This window comes from Hippopotamus amphibius, chromosome 12 (assembly GCF_030028045.1).
Source record: "Hippopotamus amphibius kiboko isolate mHipAmp2 chromosome 12, mHipAmp2.hap2, whole genome shotgun sequence".
Taxonomy (NCBI): domain Eukaryota; kingdom Metazoa; phylum Chordata; class Mammalia; order Artiodactyla; family Hippopotamidae; genus Hippopotamus; species Hippopotamus amphibius.
The window spans coordinates 97,887,084-97,910,654 of record NC_080197.1 but is presented as its reverse complement, the minus strand read 5'-3'; the positions used below and the strand labels follow the sequence as shown (position 1 = coordinate 97,910,654).

The 23,571-nt window shown below is 35.1% G+C and overlaps 3 protein-coding genes across 6 annotated transcripts; 1 reads left to right on the top strand and 2 right to left on the bottom strand.

Annotated features, from left to right (window-relative positions):
• Window positions 1-5,064: 5,064 nt before the first annotated feature.
• Window positions 5,065-6,000, bottom strand: LOC130833389 (olfactory receptor 6C2-like). The gene has a single exon (XM_057703004.1). It carries the CDS (start codon window positions 5,998-6,000, stop codon window positions 5,065-5,067), a length of 936 nt encoding a protein of 311 aa, XP_057558987.1.
• Window positions 6,001-11,756: 5,756 nt separating this feature from the next.
• Window positions 11,757-12,695, bottom strand: LOC130833147 (olfactory receptor 6C2-like). The gene has a single exon (XM_057702489.1). It carries the CDS (start codon window positions 12,693-12,695, stop codon window positions 11,757-11,759), a length of 939 nt encoding a protein of 312 aa, XP_057558472.1.
• An 8,217-nt stretch (window positions 12,696-20,912) lies between these two features.
• Window positions 20,913-23,239, top strand: LOC130833677 (abl interactor 1-like). 4 transcript variants are annotated; one of them, XM_057703550.1, is made up of 3 exons: window positions 20,913-21,126; window positions 21,295-21,577; window positions 21,710-23,239. In XM_057703550.1, exons 1-3 carry the CDS (start codon window positions 21,010-21,012, stop codon window positions 22,351-22,353), a joined length of 1,044 nt encoding a protein of 347 aa, XP_057559533.1. In that variant the 5' UTR covers window positions 20,913-21,009; the 3' UTR covers window positions 22,354-23,239. The 4 variants fall into 4 exon arrangements, with proteins under 4 accessions (XP_057559533.1, XP_057559532.1, XP_057559531.1 ...); XM_057703549.1 differs by having other exon boundaries at window positions 20,913-21,566; window positions 21,705-23,239; XM_057703548.1 differs by having other exon boundaries at window positions 20,913-21,577.
• Window positions 23,240-23,571: the final 332 nt, after the last annotated feature.

Genomic DNA, 23,571 nt, shown 5'->3' with positions numbered 1-23,571 from the left:
ACATTAAGCCCTGCCAATACCAACCTCACTGACACCAGTAGTGGGGAGAAAGTGGGCTTTTACAGGCTCCAAATTGCACAGCCTTGTTCAAGCTCTTTCATGCAGGACAGAGTGGAGGCTCAACTCCACGTTTGGTCTTACTGATGTTTTAATGGGGAGGGCGGGTAGATGAAGTCTAGATGAAGTTCCTCCTTGTACCACCTTGTAAAAGTCTCATCGCTGCTGGGTGTGGGTGGACATTAATCTTGAACTGGACATCAGTGAAACTACTCTGGTAGGGAATTGGAGGACCATCTGATTTGCCCGGCAGAGGATAAAAGGTTAACTTCCTGTTTAGCCTCTTCAAAAATCACTGGAGGGGAGAATTGAAGCTTATCACTTACTTTCATAGAGCTGGGATGGGGTAGGATGGGAGGTCAGCTAGCACTGCCTTGTTCAGTCTCTTTCATTCTGGATGACAGTAGAGGCTTCCCCTTGGTCCCTCTGAAACCAAGACTGTGTGTGGAGATTTGTTGGTCTTGCCCTGGAGTAGGGTGAATATTGCCAAGTAGGGTTTCTGTTGTTTTGCCTCCCTTCACTTGGTCCTTTGGCTAGGCGGATAAGGCTTGTCTTGAAAATTAAAAAAAAAAAAAAAAAAAAACCCAAAAACCCATGCCTGTTAAAGGTTCTTGATTGGAGGCATCTGCAGTGCCCTGACTAGGACATAAGGGAGGCATTAAGTAACCTGAGGGAACTCACTGCCCTGTTCCTCAAATCCCAAGGTCCCTGTGAAGCCTATTTTCTTTTCATCTTTAAGAGGTTTCCTATGCATGTTACTTTTGTTAGTTGTAAAAAGAATGATGTAGGTGAAATGGGGTTACTCTAACTTGGCAGGACAGTTTTTAACTGAAATGTTTTATTATTTTACAAAATAAATTTTGACAATTTACATTTCAACAGACATTGTGAGAGTAGCCATTTCCCAAGGGTTCTAATAAGCAAGAAGGATAAGAGCTATTTTTCAACATCCCCAGTATTTTAATATCACTTAATTTTGGATTGGTCTGTAAATGAGTTTGATTAAATTTTCATAGATTTGTATATTTGCTGCTAAATTTGATTTGTTCTTAGGCAAATTACCTATTTCTATTATTCTTTTTCCTTTTGAATTATTTGTATATCCTTTTCCTGTATGTAAGAGCTCTTTTTATAATTTAGATATTAATCTAGCACGTGCTTTATTTTTACTTTGCAAATGGTGTAATTTGACATAAAATGTTTTATTTTTACTTTTTTTAAAAACTATATTTATGGCTGTTGTACTTTATTGCCATATTCCTTTCCAAAAGTATTAATTTACAGTGCCATCAAGTATGAATACGTAATTTCACTTCAACATTGACAGTTATTATAATAAAAATCTATAATTTTGCTATTTTAGTAGATATAAAATGCTATTTTATTTTATTATTTTATTATTTTTAATTTTTAAAATTAAATTTAATTAATTAATTTATTGGCTGCATTGGCTCTTCGTTGCTGCACATAGGCTTTCTTTAGTTGTGGCGGGTGGGGGCTACTCTTCATTGTGGTGCTCAGGCTCCTCATTGCAATGGCTTCTCTTGTTGTGGAGCACAGGCTCTAGGTGCGTGGCCTTCAGTAGTTGCAGCACACAGGCTCAGTAGTTGTGGCTCACGGGCTCTAGAGCGCAGGCTCAGTAGTTGTGGCGCATGGGCTTAGTTGCTCTGGGGCACGTGGGATCTTCCTGGAGCAGGGCTCGAACCCCTGTCCCCTGCACTGGCAAGGGGACTGTGCCACCTAGGAAGTCCTAAAATGCTATTTTAAAGGTTCTCTTGCATTTCTCTGATTACTCTCAAGGATGAACAATTTTTCTATGTATTTGTTTACTAACTGTACTTCCTCTTGGTAGAAAAGATATTTTTCCTTTTTTTCCCAGCTTGATTGAGCTAAATGGACATGTAACATTGTGTGCAAGAAGTGTTTTAAATTACATATATTCAAAAGTATAACATCTCTTTTATCTATTTTAATGCTCTTTTTTTTCTTCTGTTGAGAAATAGAATTGCACACTTCTTATAGGAAATTCACACACACACTGTACATGTGTGTATATATGATTCATCTACTAATCTATCAGTCTGTTGATAGATCAATAGATAATATTTAGGTCATTTAATCCATCGTGTATGTTGTGAAAAATAGGTCTGACATATTTACTTACAGAAGAATAAGGTGTAGTCACAACATTCTTTTAACACTGAAATTAAATTCTATCTTTGTAATTGAATATATTAGCTTATTTACACAAATCTATTTCTATATTTTTTGTTCTGTGTATTAATTATTCCTAGGCCAATATGTATTTTAAATTTATTTCGATGAATCTTATTTGTACATTCATGATGTATTTGTGAGTTTTATTCTTCCAGGTTAATCTAGAAATAATTTTATGTGATTAATAGGATAACTGTTAGAATTTTAATGAGAATTGCATTAAATTCAATATGTCAATTTGGTGTGAATTATTGTATTTTTGATATATTGCTTTGCATCCAAGAATAACATAACATTTTAAATTATATTTTTTCAAGATTTTCATTATTTTATATCTTTAAATCAACTGTAACTCTTTCTTCATTGCTTTACTTCTTAATGATATCCCTTTTGTTATTATGATGATTGAAATTTTCTTCTTATTTTGCTTTTCAGGTATTTATTGCTACATAAAAATAGACTACTAATTTTTAAAAATATATTCTTTACTTATCCAACATAAATTCTTTTCTAAATTTTATTATTTTTCTATTAGTTTCTTGCATCTATGCCTTTTTCAATGTTAACAAAAGAGTATGTTCCTCTTTATATGAAATTAAAACATTCATCCAGAGTCATGACTTCTTTTACTGCTACACAGGAAAAAAATGCTGCCAATTATATATTATGCTAAGCTGTCATACACTATGGGAACATTTTGTATTCAGAGTTAACGATACTCAAAATATGTATATTCAGTTTTCTAACATATTTTTATATCTTCTGTCTAGTATTTATAATGACTCTTTTACTTTCTTATCTTATGACTTTTCAAGATCATCGAAAACAATGTTGAGCAACAAGGAGGAGACTAGGCATTCATATTTGGTTCTTGATTTATATTTATAATCTATTGATATTATATTCTTTAGAATAATTTTTATTTTTTATGAATAGTTTTATTTATTTATTTATTTTAACATATTCATATTTTACTAGGGATTTTTTTCATAACTATTCAATTTTATTAAATGCTTTTCATCATTTATCTGTTCTTATGATGTGTACCTTTAAAATTGATATAAAATATATGGATAGATTTTACTGAGGTACAGCTTCTCTTTTATTAGTAGATTAAACTCTAACTGGTCATAATCTATTTTTTTCTTTTAATATGTTCCTAAAATGTTTACATATATTTTATATAGAAAATTTTTATTTATACATTTAAATGAAATTATGATATTTTCTTTTTCTATGGTTTGGAATGGTTTAATTTAGGCTGAAATTATTTAGGATATTTTTAAAGTTAGTGAGAATTTTTTTAAAACAATTTCATCCTCTTTCCATTTTACTCAAGAAATTTATTCAATTTCCCAATAAATTATATGGGTATTGTTATATTCAAATTTGTAATTTCTTTTTTCATATTTTACCAAGAATTTTTTCTTTCAATTTTTCTGTCTTTTGTTGTAAAATTGAATGCAGCATGTATTTGTATCTATTTGAATTTCTTATGTACTGATATTTATAGCTTGTTTCTAATTCTTAATCTTGCATATGTAGCTTTCTGTCTTTTTTCCGCATATTTGGATGTGTAAGATTATTTTTTCCTGAGTTTTAGAGAGAATGATTCTCTGAATTATTCACCATAAATTTTACTATTAATTGCTTTTGCTTTTTGTCTTAAACTTTCATTGTTCACTCTGCTTGTTTCATTGTGTAGTTCTTCCAATTAAGTTGCATATCAGTCCCGTTATTCTTAATCTACTTAAAAATATTTTAATATCAGAGATGTGTAAGTACATAAATTACTCTCAAGTACAACTTTATATATACAAATGTGCTTTATATATATAAATTTTATAAATATGTGTGTTTTATATATGGATTTTTGGCATGTTATTGTTTGCTAGGTATGCTGTAATTTCAGTCTCATATTTTACTTGATTGCTAATTGGCACTGTGTACTTAATTTTAAAGGATTTATTTTCAGTTTAAAGAATTTTAATTTCATATCTGATTTGTGGACTTTAAAAACTCTACTTGTGTGCTTCTACAGTCACAGTTTAAGTTACATCACAGAATCTGTTTCTCTTTTCTTTTTTTTTAAGCTGATGGCAAAATTAATCAAACTTATCTGAATTTGTGGTTGGGTAGATTGTGTTTTAATTCTCCATTCCGCTGAATGTGTATCATTATGGTAATGTTCATGTCTCATGTTATTGTGCTATTTCTAATTTTTTTCATCATGTAACTATTGAGATCTCATATTCTACCTCCATGTGGTATTTAAATTCATTCTGCTTGGATACATTTTTAAATATCTTTATTCACTCTTCTTCAGTCTGTGCCACACTTAGTGTCAGATCATAGGCTTATGCTATTCTGTTTTCAATATCTTTTTGCTATAAGATAAATTAAACAAAGAAAATGATAGTTATTGAATTGTATTTACAGTTTTCCAGGTGTTTGCATTGCTAGTAATTTAACAGTGTTTTAATCTACCATATTTCCTGGTTCCGGAATTATATTCTTGGAAAAAGTTGTGTTTTTTATTACTGCATTATATCTTATATATAACTTTTAATCCAAATTTTCTTATAATATATCCATGTGGATGGAATTGTTAAATAGATTTGGAATAGAGGAGTCAAATTGTAATAGTATCCAATCAGTAAAGTTAAAGAAGTTGCAAAATGTTAACAAAAGTGGAAAAGAAATTGTTGAAACGCTAATATGATTTGAATTTTACCAGAAAAGTTGAGGGAATATTCATGCTTTCATGATGATCAATCTAGTACTTTTGTCTTACTTCTTTAAGAAGAAGGCAATCTTTTTGATCAAGTCATTCAAGGCTTTCTTCACTTGCTTGTTTCTCAGAGTATAAATAAATGGGTTCAACATGGGTGAAATAGAAGAAAAGAGGAGGAAAACTCCTTTATTAAGAGCCATCTCTTTCTTGGCTGAAGGTTTGATATAGATGAAGATGCAGCTGCCATAGGTGATGGAAACCACAATCATGTGGGAAGAACAGGTCGAAAAGGCTTTTTTCCTTTGCTGAGCAGAGGAGAACCTTAGAATTGTCAGGATGATATACATGTAGGACAGAACAACACACACAAGGGTCACAATAAAAGTCAACACACAACACACTAAAATCATTCTCTCAATGAACCATGTGTCTGAGCATGATATCTTTAGCAGAGGGGTGGCATCACAGAAAAAATGATCAATGATGTTGGAGTCACAGAATTCCAGATGGAGGCCCAGGCTAAGTGGGGGGATGATGATTAAGAAACTAATCATCCAACAGCTGATGATAAGCCTATGGCAGACTCTGCTGTTCATGATGGTCGCGTAATGCAGGGGTTTGCAGATGGCCACGTAGCGGTCAAAGGACATAGTGGCTAGAAGAAAAAATTCTGTTATCCCAAAAAGGTAGGTAAAAAATATTTGCACAGCACACGCAGCATAGGTAATGACTTTGTCACCAGTTGATACGTTGTACAAAAGTCTGGGAATACAAGTGGTTGTGAATGAGATTTCTAAGAAAGCAAAATTTTGGAGAAAAAGATACATGGCTGTCCTGAGATGGCCATCTATGAAGGTGAGGAAGATGATGGTCAGATTCCCAGCTACACTCAACATGTAGGTAAAAAAAAGAAAGATGAAAATCAGAACTTTCATTTGTGGGTCATCAGTCAGTCCCAGCAGGATGAATGTTGTTATTGTGTGGTTTTTCATTATGGATTCCTGCTTTCTGCAGTCTGCAGGAAAAATTCAGGCATTTGAAAAGAGTGTAATGAAGCCAAAATCAATACTCAGCACTGGCTATAAATGCCAAGCAAACTGACTTGACTGTCTTGAAGTGAACATCTTGTCTATGAGTAGTATTTTAATTGTGGATATAAGTAGTAACTGTATTTCATTCTTGCCTCATCTTCCAATCAGATAGTTTTATCTTTGTTCACAATACTTTTGGCTTGGTCTGTGTAACCATGAGTTATGGAAGCTAGTGGTCAAATACTTTGTGATACTGAGATAATTTCCCAAAGGTTATTCCTCAACTTTCACCAATTACAAAGACATGAACTTTAACTGTTTTCAGCCTTCATTTAGTGCGTCCAGGGCTTGAATTTCTCTATGTCACCAAACTATTGGGAAATTCCACTTGCAGAATGGAATTATTTTATGTAAATATACATTTTAGTGAGCAGGCTCAACTCTCACAAAAAACCTTACAGTGTCCCCAAGTAAGCTTCAGGGTTTGCAGACACTACTAGAGAGAAGGAAATGGTTTTCATTTTATTCTTTGCTTGAGGACTGAAAGCTTTCCTCAAATAAGGGGCTACTTAGGGTCCAAACAAAGGCAAATGAATCTGGGATGCTGTGAAAAACACGCCACAGCTCAACTTACTGTCCTTCTCCTAGTTGTGGGCACTTGGGGTATCGCTGTGATACTGAACTCAGCCTTTCCCAGCAGTTTTCAGTGTTCTAGGAGTAACGGGTTCTTTTTCAAAATTAATAAATTTTGTTCATGAAACTCAGTTTCTCCTAGATGTTACAAATTAAGAATTGAGAATGTAATTGACCTTAGGATACCACTGATTCATTCCTGTTTATTTTAACCTTCTAGAGAATCAGTAATTTTGTAATGAAGGGAGGGATGCAAAATGAGATGATAAATCAATCATCAATCAGACTGTGGACCTTGTTTACACAGGAGTGATGATCTTATTTGTGTGTATGTGTCAATGTGTAAGTATATTTTTTGTTTGTTAAGTTATGATTGAGGATGAGGTAGGCATTTACTGTCTTAATATCTCTCAAACTGTACTACACTAATGCATCAAAATCAACCTGTCCCATGATTTTTATCTATTCAAAATTAATTATTTTTAAAATGACGTATGTAATTTTTAGTTCCATTACAGAATGTCAGAATTTACACTAATAGCTCTGATTTGATAAAGATGGATACAATGCATTTTTTTACACAGAAATTTATGTCCATTTCTTACAAAGGACACTGAAAATTTTAAAAATTGCTGTACTTACCTTTTTGCCAGTCAGTCATAACTTCAAGTAGTTGTTTAGCAACATTAGTTCTTAAGGCTAAAATTTATTTGTGTCTTTCTGTTCTCTATTGCTCATAATTTCACTCTGTATTAATATGCAGTCTGGAATGCATAGTTCTTTCTATTATTCATCACCAAATATTATAAAATTTTCCTCAACAGTAGCTATCGCAAACCTAAGAATTATTTTCTCTTGATATTCTGACTTCCTGGGCAGAGAGAGATTTGTACATTAACAAGGTTGGTGTTTGTTTCATTTAGCAAAATTGCAGCTTAATGAGTTAACAGAAGGGTCCTTAGAGATCCAAGTTTGACCAAAATCATTATGGAATCTTTTGTGTCACAGCACTGGCAAAAAGCCAAAAACATGCAGCTCTGAGGAGTAGTAGCCTCAGAAGAAAGAAGAGGAACAGCTTGGAAATTGGAGCACAGGCAAAAAAAAAAGAGAAAATGCACTACTGTAAATAATTTATATTGATATTTTTATCATCCAAATTGCTCTGAAGATCAAAGAGCCCTGATTTTCTCTTGAATTTACCTTTTATATGAATAAAAATATTTAAAAAATTAATCACATAAGATGTACATGATCTCATAATCCAGAAATAACTAATGTTAACATTTTGAAAAAGATCTCTTTAGATTATACATCAGCAACTTTATCTAAATATATGCAATATTTTTAAAAATGTGTACAAACATCAAAGCTTGCATAACGCTGAATAAATTGTAAAGATAAATGTAAATATTTTTAGGGACCTATTTAATATCTCAATTTTAATTAAATTTAATTACATCGTATTTTGTTACTATATTAGATTAAAACAAATGAGCACATTTTATAAATATATAACTTCATATTTTCACTATTATTAAACAACATATGTATATAACTATATATTTAATATAATAAGCTTACATACAATTTTTTAAGATTTCATTGTCAAAAAAAATAAAAAAAAGATTTCATTGTCATAATTTTTGAAGATTCTATATTATTATTTCAGTAAAGGTATTTTTTGTACTTTAGCTAAAGATTCTAGAAGAGAATTTCTTCAGAAATACACACAAATCAAATGGTTAGCTTTGAGAAATGAAATACAATACCTGAGATAAGACATTTACTGAATGACATTTATAGCATTACAGATAATGCAGAATAACAGAAATCTTAGTTATAACAATAAAAGTTAGGTAAACTGAAGCAGAGAGGGAAAGGTACTGAAGACAGAAGTAGATTTAGAATCTGTAGGACAATATCAAGTGATCTAACATATGTGTAACTGGAGTTGAGAAGGAAGAGACAATGTAGGGGCTGGGCAGGAGAGACAAAAAATACTGGAAGAAATTAAAAATTTATGAAAATGTACACATTTAATGACAATGAAAAAGGTCAGTAATCACCAAGAAGAATGAAAACAAAGGAAATCACACCAAGGATCATAATAGTTAAATTCCACAGAACAAGTGATATGAAAAATCCACAAAAGCAACTATAGGGGAAGATGTAAGAAGGATCACAGGGACTTCCCTGGATATCCAGTGGTTAAGACTCTGGGCTTCCACTGCAGGGGGCGCAGGTTCCCTCCCTGGTCAGGGAACTAAGATCCCACAGGGACATGGTCAAAAAAAAATTTAAAACCCCCCAAAAGGCAAAAAAACACCAAAAAAAAAAAAAAATCACACATTCAACAGAAATGATGCAAGTAAGAAGACAGGGGAAAAAATTATCTTTAAAGATGAGGTTCACAGAAAAGAGAACCAGGCTACAAGTTAATCCAGTTCTGGGTTAGATGAGCTGCTGATACGAGAACACTTTGGCACAATATTGCCCAATTTAGGGATGATTAATAATAATAATAATGATATCTGCTAAGTTCTGCCATGTGCCAGAAACTTTTCAAAGCTCCTTATATGCATTATGTCATATCTTTACAGCTCTAAGCTGCAGCTACAATTGTTAACACTTCTTGCAGACCAAAAAATCAAGTTACTATATTTGTGCAAATTGCTTAATATCCTGCAACCAGAAACTGGTAAGATTAGGATTGAAATCAAAATCAATCACTCTGATTTTGCTGGTTGTGATTTAATTTTCATAACTGTATGATTGTATTTCATGATCGTATATGCAAAGTGCTAAGTGAAAATCCTGTTAGGTACACAGAACAAAGCAGGTGCGGAGGTGAGGATACAGTCTGACCTTCCTTTGTGCTGCTGAAAGCAGGAGGAGCAGTTTGGTTTCTGGGGGCAGAGTGAATGCCTCTGATAAAGTTCTACTCACTGCCATTAAAGCTAATGTATCAAATCCTCTATGACTAGGTTCTATTATTCTTTTTTTCAGAAACCAAAGGAAAGGATATTTGTTATTAATTCATACCATAAAGCCTCAGTAGTATTATTTGGAAGGACAATTACGCCTACTTTTTAATAGAGTTAAAGGAGCGGTTAACTCAGCAAGTATCCCTGCTATTGTATATTGCCATATACAGAGCAAAACAAATCCAGACTTAGCAAGGAGAGACTTTATTCAAAAAGATTATTGCTGGAGACGGGGAGGGTATCCTGCCATAGGGGAGCTATTGCAATAGGGAGAATATTTTGACCATAAGAGCGGCAAGCATCTCAAGGGTTAGGCAAAAGGGGCTTTTCTTTTATAGAGAGGAATACAGAAGGCTAAAAAAAAAAAAACCAGGCTGTGAGGAAGTGGGATGAAAGGTGTGAGAAAATGGGGAAAAAAAAGGGTGATTTGGGAAGGAGCCAAGGAAAGATTTCCCCTGGCAGTGACATTATGCTGAGATCTGAAGGATGAACAGGATTTATCTAAAGGACAAGCTAAAACATGAAGAAAATATTTCAAGAATTAACAAGGATCTAGAAATAATATATTAGAGAGACAAATGTATTCTACATGTGTAGACACAGAGGACAAGGGAAAGAAATAGGGCAGGTCGTGAAAAATTTAATATCTAAGCATGTGAAGGTTTTTCCGTGAAAACTCATATGAAGGTGCATAATTTTTTTTTCCTCATTTATGCTACTGATCTCTGGTAAATATATAACTTGAATTTTCCATACTTTTTTTTCTAGTTGAGTTTTATTGGCATTTGTTCTTGTCTGTGTGCAAAATAAAGCTACCTTTATAACTGGTGTTTCAATATGTGTTTCAGTGCTTGGCCAGCTTTTTCCAAAGGGTTTTTTTTTTTTTTTAAGAAAAATTTCCCTTTTTAGTATAAATTCCCATTCAAGACGTTACCTCCAGTTCTGTAATGTTAGTCTTCCTCTTTGATAATAAAGTATATTTATTTTTGCATGGACTACATTTTTTGATTTTTAGAAAATATTTAAATTTTTTAATGAAGTATAGTCAATTTACAATGCAGTGTTAGTTTCAGGTGTACAGTAAACTCATTCAGCTATGCATACATATTATATATATGTTCTTTTTCATATTCTTTTCCATTTTAGTTTATTGCAAGATATTGAATATAGTTCCCTATGCTTACAGTAGGACTTTGCTGTATGTCTGTTTTATATATAGTAGTTTGTATCTGCTAATCCCTTTTTATGGAGGTGTGATTGACATAAAACATTATATTAGTTTCAGGTGTACAGCATGATGATTTGACGTTTCTATATAATGTGAAATGATCACCACAATAAGTGTAGTTAACATCTGTCACCATACACAGTAACATAATTTTTCTTTTTGTGTTAAGATTTTTTAAAGTTTTATAATAGAAAATCTGTTTATACTAACATTTGGAGAATAGTCCTGATAGTTATGTGGATGACAATCTCTTTCTCTCTCTTTGTTGCTCTCAGCATCACCATCACCATCATCACCATCATCACCATCATCTCTCACGTAATTCTGCAGTTGAGTTGTTGGTTGAATAGGTGACATTGCTTTGAAGGTGAGATTCCACTTGTTCTCCTAGACAATCTCTTTAATGAGAGATGGTACCCTGCACATTTGTTTTGCAACAGGGGGAAAAATGAACTAGTTAGGATCTGTTTTAGCTGCAAGACCAAAAGGTTTTTAGACCGTCTGACTGCTATGATGACCACAAAGACACGAAATCATTTAGAAACTTAAGGCCTACTAACTCAGTGTTTGCAGAACTATTTATGGTGAAGTACTAGCATTTACCTACAATTTGTTGCATACTCATATTTTTGTAAATACAGTGAAGATCAATTACTTAAAAAAGAGAAAAGGCATAAAGTACAAGTTCAAATTTTTTATTGTTAGGCTCACCAAATATTAATTTTGTCACATTGCTCTTATGGATTATAAAGCTTACTTTCTATTTCTGTATTTATTGTGCATCAAAAATAGCTTGCTGATTTGCTCTGTTCCTACGCTAAACACGACACTATACTGTCCTGATAACTTGAATCCACAATTTCAATATTTTCTTATTTCTTTGAGAAAAATACAATCTTCTTGATTGAGTCACTGAATGCTTGTTTCACTTGCTTGTTCCTCAGGGTGTATATAAAGGGGTTTAGCATGGGGGCAATGGAAGTGGTGAGCACTGACACACCCTTATTAATAGCCACTTCTTCTTTTGCTGAGGGTTTAATGTAAATGAAGATGCAGCTGCCATAGCTGATGGATACCACAATCATGTGGGAGGAACAGGTGGAAAAAGCCTTCTTCCTTTGCTGGGCAGAGGGAAATTTTAGGATTGTCTTGATGATGTATATGTAGGAAAGAACTACACACACAAGGGTCATGATGAAGGTCATCACAGCACAGGCTATCACCATCTGTTCTATGAACCATGTGTCTGAGCAAGAGATCTTGAGGATAGGAGATGCATCACAGAGAAAATGATCAATGACATTTGAGTCACAGAACTCCAGATTTAAGCCTAAGTTAAGTGGAGGGATTATGATTAACAAACCTCCAGCCCAACAGCTGAGGACAAACCTTCCGCAGGCTCTGCTGCTCATGATGGTGACATAATGCAACTGTTTGCAGATGGCCATGTAGCGGTCATAGGACATGACCGCCAGGAGAAAAAATTCTGTTGCTCCAAAGAAGATGACAAAAAACAGTTGACTAACACAAGCATTATAAGTAATGGTTTTGTCTCCAGTAGACATGCTATAAAGGAATCTGGGAATACAGACTGTAGTGAATGAGATCTCTAAGAAGGAGAAATTTTGGAGGAAAAAGTACATGGCTGATTTAAGTTGAGAATTCACTAAGGTGAGGGAGATGATTGTCAGATTGCCAGTTACACTCAACATATAAGTGACAAGCAGAAAGATAAATACCAGAACTTGAAGTTGTGGGTCATCGGTCAGTCCCAGCAGGATAAATGTCATTAGTCTTGTCTGGTTTCTCATCCTAGGCTCCTGACTTCAGCCCAATCTGTTTATAAAATTGAGATTAATATTGAAAAAATGGTACCAAAATCATGTTATCAATGGAAACTAGCAAAAAAATCTTCACAATGCAGTTCTTATAGATTTTCATTTGGACTTAACAATGAATTGTGAACAGATGGCTATCCTCAGTTCTAACTGATGTGTAGTCCATAGTTGGTTGAGGGAATGTTTTCTCACAATTGCTCTTACTGAACTAGAGATCTTATTTTTATAGTTCTTTCCACTTTCTCAAATTCTTTTGTTCAATTTATTTTACATTGTGAATACACGTGTTTAATTCAATTTTAGCTACGGGAGTAGAAGAGGCTGTTGGTGTAGGTGATTTCACTGGTAGTATGATATCCTTTTTATTCCAATAATTCTTAAATACTCTCAAGTTAAATGAAAAGAAAAAAAATTACCACCAGTGTTCACATCAATGCTTGAGGTTCTGGCTTTTTATTAAATGAATGTACAGAACTTGATCATCTTGGCTCTGTGTGCCTTCGTAATAGAACTTGGTAAAACTTGGCACTTCTATGTCTAAAGAGATTTTTTAGTAAAAACGAAAAGAGGTTCTTATAAACACCCACTCCCTGTTCCTATCTACTACCAATATCTAAATTTAAGATGAACCTGATTTCCACTCTTGTTTATTTTGCAGTAAAGCACAGTGTTTTGATTCACTGACATAGTAATATACCACCTGGGAAGTTGGTAAAAATTCAAAGACCCAGGCGTTATCCTTCTTTAACGAGTGTTGACATTTGAGTTCTTTATCTCTCTAGGTGATTCTGAAACAGAGAAAAAGTTGTGCAGCCATGAAGCTATACAAACCAGAATAGTATAACTACTATTGCTTACCATTACTTTTACGTTTTGATAGAGTTGAAATCCTGCCAACTGCCTTAATATCTAGGTTATTGAGGTTCAAATCGGATTTAAAATAACAAATGTGTTCTCCAAGGCTCTCTCACCTTTAACTCACTGCTTTGCTTCTACTCATTCACCAAGATTTTCTCCATAATATAAGAGCTCAATAAATCCCTGCCAGTTCTCATCTGCTTTGTGCACCAACATTTTAGTAAGGCTGCTTTCAAAAACGTCATCTGTAACAGTGTTCTGTCTAAATACTCCATTTGTTAGGTTGAACTGATATATTTACCATTTTTGCATTTTAACAAGGACAGGTCAACCTAATGCTTGACCTTTCTGTTGACTTACATCTTCAGCTTGGCGTCCTTCTCTTCTTTCTTATAATACTGTCCTATTGTAAGGTATAAATATGTGTTTAACAAACTACCAATAATATCCACTGTGGGTCTGGTTTGAGCATTTTTTACTTATAAAATATTTTTACTAGTAAAAATAACAGAGAAGAGCACATAAAAATTGGTGGCAGTTTAAATAATATTTATTGAAGAAACGGGAATAGGATATAACCTGCACCACAGAATTTCTTCTGTGGCTTTCCCTAATTACCATCTTCTCTCTGCCTCCTAGAGCTAAAAATGATTTCAATTTTGTGATAATAACATTCTGTTTTTTATAGTTTTCTAGTACTATCTGCATGCTTGGAATATATTTTATCCATTTTAAGCTGCATCTAAATGGAAGTGTACTGAATATATTCTTTTCTATCTAGCTTTTCTTAACATTGTGTTCTAAAAGTACATTTACGTTTTTACTTGTAGAGGTGGTTCTTTTCTGAAATCTAAGGATTACATTATGAATACACCCTGATCTATGATTACATCTCTATTGAAGGTTATCTGTGCTTCTGATTTGAATTTTTATAAACAATGTTGCTATAAATATTCTTGGGTGTAAACACTGTGCACAATGTTTTAGTCACATAGATAACTTCCATGGCAAATTTTGTTTTTCTTCTTTCGTTTCTCATTCCCAGGAATTTATTCTGCTGTCTTCTCTATAGCATTGATATTTTTAGGGATCTTTAAAGAAGTAAGCACTTCTTTGCTTACTATCCTCATTTGTCAAACTCCCATGGTATCAATTAGCCTCTACATGTTTCTGATTGCGAAGTCTCTATCTCTAATTATAATCATGTCCTGTATTCCAGGCACATAGCCAAATGTCAATAGGCACCTTTCCAAATTGTTCAAATATTTTCCCAGCCTATTCCAGAGCATTCTGATGTATTTCTTAAAAAAAGAGCTAAATATTGAACTTTATGTTATATGCCTCACATGGATCCTTTGTCTGGAACGCTGTCTCCTTCAATCATTTGTATTTCATTCTCTACCTTATCTTGTGAGTATATCACTGTTACTTTGAATTCAAATTACACTTGGAGAAACCCTTGTTTGCAATGTGTATAACCAGATTCAAGGATGAGTTTGAATGGAAATTAATCAATTCGCGGCCATCCTTCTAAAAGTCAAAACTATGGCATGCAGTAATAATACATAGAAAGGTTTATGTGAATATTTGATCCCTAACAGTAGACTACTCATGTTGCTAATTGTAATATTTCATATAAAAGATCATATGTGCAACAACTTTTTGTAATCAGTCCACTGGGAAGAGCACTTACCTGGCATAAACCAAAATGATTTCTTTGTACATCTCAGTGCAGTGGTATGTTGGGTTAGATTCCCTCCAGCCACTGTCTCCAACAGCAAACTGACATATATTTCAGTCATGTAAGGGTCACTTCATTTGAGAAGTTATCTTGAATTATCTTTGCCTGGGTTAAGTGCCTCTCTTTTGTACCCCTTGGGACACTCTGCTTATTATTATCTTAGCATTCAGCAGGAAGAAATAAGTTTGTTGAGATTCAGGACTATGATTCATTCTTATCATATCATGCGATTAGTGGAATTCCAGACTTATAATCAAATACTCAAAAAAGTTTATTCTAGAACATATGAATCTCATGTTTAAGCTACTGACTGCAAACACAGTTTTAGCTTTCTCATTCCATGCAATTGGCACTCCCTCTTAAATGTCTTTAACAGACATTTCTCATATCTTTGATTGAATATGGGAGCTATTGATATAGCTTTGCTTTGGTAGAGGAGTCATTGCTAATCCTTCTGGAATTACACTATGCAGTGACCTGTCAATGCTGAAAGCGCCTACTGATGACCACAGTGATAACTGCTTTCTTCTTTCTGTCTAATTTACTATTCAGAGTGTTCACTTTTTTGATGTCACTTGTATCTTCTCAATGCGCCACATTTGAGATATTAAAAACTCAAATCAGGGACTTGAATTCTGTTTTCATTACTGTTTCCTATTTGGACCTAAATCCCTTACACTTGAAGCTACTCAAATATTTCCAGTCTGCAACCAGTATCTCAAGGACTGCCATTTTTCTACATTGCTTAATTGAAATGCATTCCTTTGAGGCCTTATAAATAGTTTCACTTGTTCTTTTTTGTTTGTTTGTTTGTTTTCCCACTGAGTTGAAGGCAGGGATCAGCCCCTGCTTTGTGCCCAGGTTCCAGTGTTCAGCACCTAATATTTAAAACACCATGTTAAAGAAAAGGAACTACGTTAATTCTTGAGAGTTGGTATTTAAAGACCACAAAGGCACCAATCATCATAGGTCACATGAAGTTATAGGAATGCAGTGTACCTGCTGCCTGGTTACCTCCTCTCAGTTCATCTCTTCTCAGCTCACACTGAGCCCCCCTCTCTGGGCACAGCGTGTAGAACAGCTCTTTGTCTCAGAGTCATTTTTATTCTGCATCCATTTGATCATTATCTTGCCTGGAAACAAAAACACCAAGTTTAAGAAACTAATTTATAGTGAAGTGTAGGAGCATGAGCTCTACTTGAGAGAGGATTATTGTTGCTAAATTTACAAGTGAGTAGAGTATGAAACAATTGGAACATGAACAAATATATCATTATATTGAGGAAAGTGTATGCCTATGTCTGTGTGGGCGCACGTGCGCGCGCACACACACACACACATCTATAATGTATGTGTCTGTTTTTTCAGGTGTGCATGGGATACTGAGAAAGGTTGCTCTAGATGTTAAAAATCATGTTACATTGAGATAGCATAATTTTACTAGTGCATAAGCAGGCCAACATGATTTTAATATATTTCATTAATAAAAAAATTACTTACCTTAACTTTTCAAAAAGATCTTTTCATAAAATATCAAATCATCTTAGTTCCTGGAGGCAAGCATCATTCTATCATTCTTATAAGTTGAGGAAAAGTGACCAAGATGAATATACATGCTCTTCTGGTAATCATAGCTTCAGACAGTCATTTCATCCCCAGATTCCTCAGGGTGATGAAAGCTGACCAGGAATGTGTCAGTGGAAATAGGTAGCTACACTGCCATTCACTCATTTTTAGGAACCCACACTCACATTCACAGGCAGAGATTTGCTGAGTTATCTATCTCTAAAGCATTTAGAGATTTTCTCAGGATTTTAGTCTCACTTTAAATCTAACAATGTTTTCTTGTACTCTCTTTAAGTAAAAAGGCTAGAGTGTACAGGACTTCCCTTTGGTTTTTAGAGAATTTGGTGATGTGATTCCTTTGAAATGCCATTATTTTTTTAATGTACCATAGCTAAGTGAATAAACACATGTGCTTGGTGACTGGTTCAAAAGTCACTAAGGAATGTAGTGTGTAATTAACTTTGGGGGAAAAAAATGCTCCTGAAGGAACAGTGGGGACTGTATTCTCAGAGACAAAAATAAACATAAACTTCATCATAGACCCTTTTAAATTATAGGGAACAATATTCCTTATTTATTAATTTTTATGAATACTTAACTTTAATTATAAAAATAAATCAAATAACCAAAAGAAAAATACATGTAAAATCATACATGATAAAGAGTTAGCTATTGTTGATATTTGTATATGTACATCTAGATATATTATTTTTATGTATTCCTGTCTACATTTATTAAGCAGACTTAAAATGAGAGCATTTATAAAAGTGAATCATAAACTGCTATTTTTTAGATTTAAAAACACAGAACTAAGTATCGTTTCAATAATGGAGACAAGCTACAGCATAAAAAATTCTGTGTTTAGTGTTCATTTTATGAATGCTTCATCACTTTAAAATTTTTTCCCATTTATTTATTTACTTATTCATTAAATTTTATGGGGGTATAGTTGCTTTACAGCATTTAATCTCTGCTGTACAGCAAAGTGAGTCAGCTATATGTACACAAATATCCCCTTTTTTATATTTCCTTCCCATTTAGGTCACCACAGAGCATTGAGTAGAGTTCCCTGTGCTATACAGCAGGTTCTCGTTAGTTATCTATTTTATACATAGTAGTAAATATGTGCCAATCCCAATCTCCCAATTCATCCCACCCCACCTTCCCCCCTTGGTGTCTGTACATTTATTCTCTACATCTGTGTCTCTATTTCTGCTTTGCAAAGAGGTTCATCTGTACCATTTTCTAGATTCCACATATATGCATCAATATATGATATTTGTTCTCCTTCTGGCTTACTTCACTCTGCATGACAGTCTCTAAATCCGTCCATGTCTCTACGAAAGACCCAGTTTTGTTCCTTTTTAGTAATTTATTTATTTATTAATTGGCTGTGTTGGGTCTTTGTTGCTGTGCGTGGGCTCTCTCTAGTTGTGGCGAGCAGAGGTTACTCTTTGTTACAAGCTTCTCATTGTGGTGGCTTCTCTTGTTGTGGAGCTCGGGCTCTAGGCCTTTGAGCTTCAGTAGTTGTGCCACTTGGGCTCAGTAGTTGTGGCACATAGGCTTAGTTGCTCCATGGCATGTAGGACCTTCCTGGACTAGGAATCAAATCCATGTCCCCTGCATTGGCAGGTGGATTATTAACCACTGTACCATCAGGGAAGTCCCTCATTCCTTTTTATGGCTGAGTAATATTCCATTGTATATATGTACCACATCTTCTTTATCCATTCATCTGTTGATGGACATTTAGGTTGCTTCCATGTCCTGGCTATTGTAAGGAGTGCTGCAGTGAACATTGTGGTCCATGTATCTGTTTTGAATTGCGGTTTTCTCAGGCTGTATGCCCAGGAGTGGGATTGCTGGGTAGTATGGTAGTTCTAATTTTAGTTCTTTAAGGAACTTCTAAACTGTTCTCCATAGGGGCTGTACCAATTTACATTGCCACCAACAGTGCAAGAGGGTTCCATTTTCTCCACACCCTCTCCAGCATTGATTGTTTGTAGATTTTTTTGATGATGGCCATTCTTATTGGTGTGAAGTGATATCTCATTGTAGTTTTGATTTTTATTTCTCTACTAATTAGTGATATTGAGCATATTTTCATGTGTTTGTTGGCCATCTGTATGTCTTCTTTGGAGAAGTGTCTGTTTAGGTCTTCTGCCCATTTTTTGATTCAGTTGTTTGTTGTTTTTGATATTGAGCTACATGAGCTGTTTGTATATTTTGGAGATCAATCCCTTGTCAGTTGCTTCCTTTGCAAATATTTCCTTTCATTCTGAGGATTGTCTCTTTGTCTTGTTTATGGTTTTTTTTACTGTGCAAAAGCTTTTAAGTTTAGGTTTATTTTTGTTTTCATCACTCTAGGAGGCGGATCAAAAAATCTACTGCTGCAATTGATCTCCAAGAGTATTTTGCTGATGTTTTCCTCTAAGAGTTTTGTAGTATCCAGCCTTGCACGTAGGTCTTTAATCCATTGTGAGTTTATTTTTGTGTATGGTGTTAGAGAGTGTTCTAATTTCATTCTTCTACATGTAGCTGTCCAGTTTTCCCAGCATGACTTAATGAAGAGACTGTCTTTTCTCCATTGTATATTCTTGCCCCTTTGTCATAGATTAGGTGACCATAGCTATGTGGTTTTATCTCTGGGCTTTCTAACCTGTTCCATGGATCTATATTTCTGTTTTTGTGCCAGTATCATACTGTTTTGATGTCTGTAGCTTTGTACTGCAGCCTGAAGTCTGTGAGCCTTGTTCTTCCAACACTGTTGTTCTTTTCAAGAAATGGTCTTTTATGTTTTCTTAAATTTTGTAAAATTTTTGTTCTAATTCTGTGAAAGGTGCCATTGCTAATTTGACAGAGAGTGCATTGAATTTGTAGATTGCTTTGGGTAGTATAGTCATTTTCACAATAATGATTCTCCCAATATAAGAACATGGTATATCTTTCCATCTGTTTGTGTTGTCTTTTATTTCTTTCATCAGTGTCTTATAGTTTTCTATAAGACCTCTTTAACTAGGTTTATTTCTTGGTATTTTATTCTTTTTGATGCAATGCTAAATGGTATTGTTTTTAATCCCTATTTCTGATCTTTCATTGTTAGTGTATAGGAATGCAAGAGATTTCTGAATATAATTTTGTATCCTGCAACATTACCAAATTCATTGATGAGCTCTAGTGTTTTCTGGTAGCATCTTCAGGATTTTCTAGATATAGTGTCATGTCATCTGCAAACAGTGACAGTTCTTTCATTACTTTTTAAAACAATCTTGGTTTTGAATACTTTTTTACTCTTCACTAAAGTTTCTCTAAGGTATTCATTGTATGGGCTTATTCTCTATTTTACTAATTACTATAAATTTATTCCTGATTTTTAACAATTATCAAATTTCCACAAAAAGAATAATTTAGAAAACGTCATGAAAATTTATCATAAATTATTCCAAATGGGTTTCACTAAGTATGCATCATCTTTAGAATTTTGTTTCATGTTGCAAAGTGCTATTCCCAAAGGGAACACCAAACTTGCCAGTCTCAAGGCCACTCACAGGTACTTTCCCCAGCCCCAGCCATAGACACTATCTGGCCCCAACCCACTTCTTATGCCTCACTCAATTCAACCCGGACCTGTTCAAACCCATCCTGCTCTCCTCAGAAGTCCCCTGTGTGAGTAAAGCTTTCAAATTATCTTTATGTGTGGAGTATTATCTGTCTTGACATCTGACTTAAATTGCAAGGGAGTTCATGTTGTAATTAAATATCAGACATCAGGAGGACAATTGTGGTAACTGTCATATTGGTAGTCCCCAATATAATTATTGGTGGAGGTTAAGTATTTGTATTTTAATATTTTCTTTTTAAAAATATATGTGTTTAAAACTGTAATTTTCTTCCAAATGTGGAATTTTCATGTAGTTCAATATATTTCCTATATCCCCCTTTGTTCTCTGATCCATAAGTTATGAGTAAGTGGCTACACAATTTCAAAGATTTCATGGTACAATACCAGGCGGGAGGGTGGGCAGGCGGTTCGTATCCGGGCTGTGAGGCGCACGGAGCCTCCGCGGACCCTGCTGCCTCTATCTCTTCAACGCGAGAGGAAGCGATGCAGAGGGGTGGAAAATGGCAGAGCTGCAGATGTTACTAGAGGAGGAGATCCCGTCCAGCAAGAAGGCGCTGATAGAGAGTTACCAGAACCTGACCCGGGTGGCGGACTACTGTGAGAACAACTACATACAGGCTACAGACAAGAGAAAAGCTTTAGAAGAGACCAAAGCCTACACAACCCAATCCCTAGCTAGTGTTGCTTATCAAATAAATGCATTGGCTAACAATGTACTCCAATTGCTGCACATCCAAGCCTCTCAGCTTCGGAGAATGGAGTCTTCCATCAATCATATCTCACAGACTGTGGGCATCCATAAAGAGAAAGTGGCTCGAAGAGAGATTGGTATTTTGACAACAAATAAGAACACATCAAGAACTCACAAAATCATAGCGCCTGCAAACACGGAGCGCCCTGTGAGGTATATTCGGAAGCCTATTGACTATACAGTGCTGGATGATGTGGGCCATGGTGTCAAGCATGGAAACAACCAGCCTGCGAGAACTGGCACACTGTCGAGAACAAATCCTCCTACTCAGAAGCCACCGAGTCCTCCCATGGCAGGCCAGGGAACGCTGGGACGAAATACTCCTTACAAAACCCTGGAACCTGTTAAACCTCCAACAGTTCCTAATGACTACATGACAAGTCCTACTAGGCTTGGAAGTCAGCATAGTCCAGGCAGGACAGCTTCTCTAAATCAGAGACCGAGGACACACAGTGGAAGCAGCGGAGGAAGTGGCAGCCGAGAGAACAGTGGCGGCAGCAGTATTGGCATTCCCATTGCCGTGCCTACACCCTCACCACCCACTATTGGACCAGCAGCCCCGGGCTCAGCTCCTGGTTCCCAGTATGGCACAATGACCAGGCAGATTTCTCGACACAACTCTACCACTTCCTCGACATCTTCTGGTGGATACAGACGGGCTCCCTCTGTGACGGCTCAGTTTTCTGCTCAGCCTCATGTTAAAGGAGGCCCACTTTATGCTCAGAATTCAATTGCTGACAGTCCGACTCCACCACCATCCCCTCCACCAGATGACATCCCCATGTTTGATGACTCGCCGCCTCCGCCGCCGCCGCCACCGGTGGATGATGAAGATGAGGAGGCTGCAGTGGTTCAGTACAACGATCCCTATGCAGACGGGGATCCTGCTTGGGCCCCCAAGAATTATATTGAGAAAGTTGTGGCAATATATGATTATACAAAAGACAAGGATGATGAGCTGTCATTTATGGAGGGTGCAATCATCTATGTAATAAAGAAGAACGACGACGGCTGGTATGAAGGAGTCTGCAATCGAGTGACTGGTCTGTTTCCTGGGAACTATGTGGAATCAATCATGCACTATACTGATTAAATTTTTGCTTTGAAAGTAGGTTCTTATTATCACTCAGTCATACTGTGGGACTATTATGGTTAACAGAATTGTCTTAAAATGTTTAGAAATGTGCCCATATTTTCAGGACATGCTGTTTTATTGGTATAATTGAATGTCTGCCTGTAAGCATACATCTCTGAGGCAGTTGGTGTACTGCTAACGGCAGTCTCTACAAGAGGCTGGCCGTCACTGATTGTGCTTATAGATGTACTTACACAATGTTAACTTCATGACCAGCCTAACTCTTCGGGGGTATGGGGTGTAATATTTAACAGATCATGATTCAGATCGTGCCATTACCTGTTTCAGTGCCGCATGGTTACTAACGCTCTGTCAGACTAATGTGAAAATCAGAAAACTGAAATGCTGGTGCTGGTCATACTTTGTGTTTAGACTCTCTCATTCTTGAAATATACTGTGTGTTGAAAGCATGCATACAGAGTTATGTATTCAAATATACTGAAAAAATCCAAGATGCTTCCAATTTGTGTGATACCTCCTTGGAGCACTGGTACTTAGGTCTCTTGAAACGAATTGAGTCTCTAAGGTCTCCATGTGAAACAAAAACAAAAAAAGGGTTACCTGTAATGTTGTAGTTCATACCTAAGTTTTTTAATGAGTGAACTTGCATTATAAATTTTTTCCATTCATAAATACATAAGTGAACCAAAGGTTTTTGTCCTTTCCTTCACTGCTTTGCTTTAAAAAAATAGTAATAAATAAAAGATACTGATTTATTGCAGAATTATGGTTCTATTTTCTCAATATATTAACTTGGAAAAAAAATTTTAGCCTTATCTCAACCTATCCCAACAGCAGTGGCTGATTTTTGCAGAATTTAAAATCCTGAGGTAGTTATTTACAAGTCAGTCTGCTGAATTCCTTTTCTAAAGTAACTTTTTCAAAGCTAAGAAAATGTGTCAGAGTGCACATGTTGTAGGTAAAATTCTTAAGGATTGCTCTATCAGTCCTTTGGTTTTCCAGTGGACTGTTATATACTGGTTCAATGAAAGGAAATGATAATTATCTTTTACATATTTTTTTTTTGGTAGAAGTGGATACAGTTGATTTTTGAATACTCACTGTTTAACCCATTCCTGGCACTAGCAACATAAAAAGATTTTAAAAATAAAATAATTGGGGAAAAAAGGTGCGCCATGTATTAATTATTGAACAGGGATATACCTGACCAACAGA

What these genes read in the sequence shown, in the direction of transcription:
- LOC130833147 (XM_057702489.1), bottom strand. Translation starts at nt 12,695, where the DNA reads ATGAGAAACCAGACAAGACTAATGACATTTATCCTGCTGGGACTGACC.
- LOC130833677 (XM_057703547.1), top strand. Translation starts at nt 21,010, where the DNA reads ATGGCAGAGCTGCAGATGTTACTAGAGGAGGAGATCCCGTCCAGCAAG.
- LOC130833389 (XM_057703004.1), bottom strand. Translation starts at nt 6,000, where the DNA reads ATGAAAAACCACACAATAACAACATTCATCCTGCTGGGACTGACTGAT.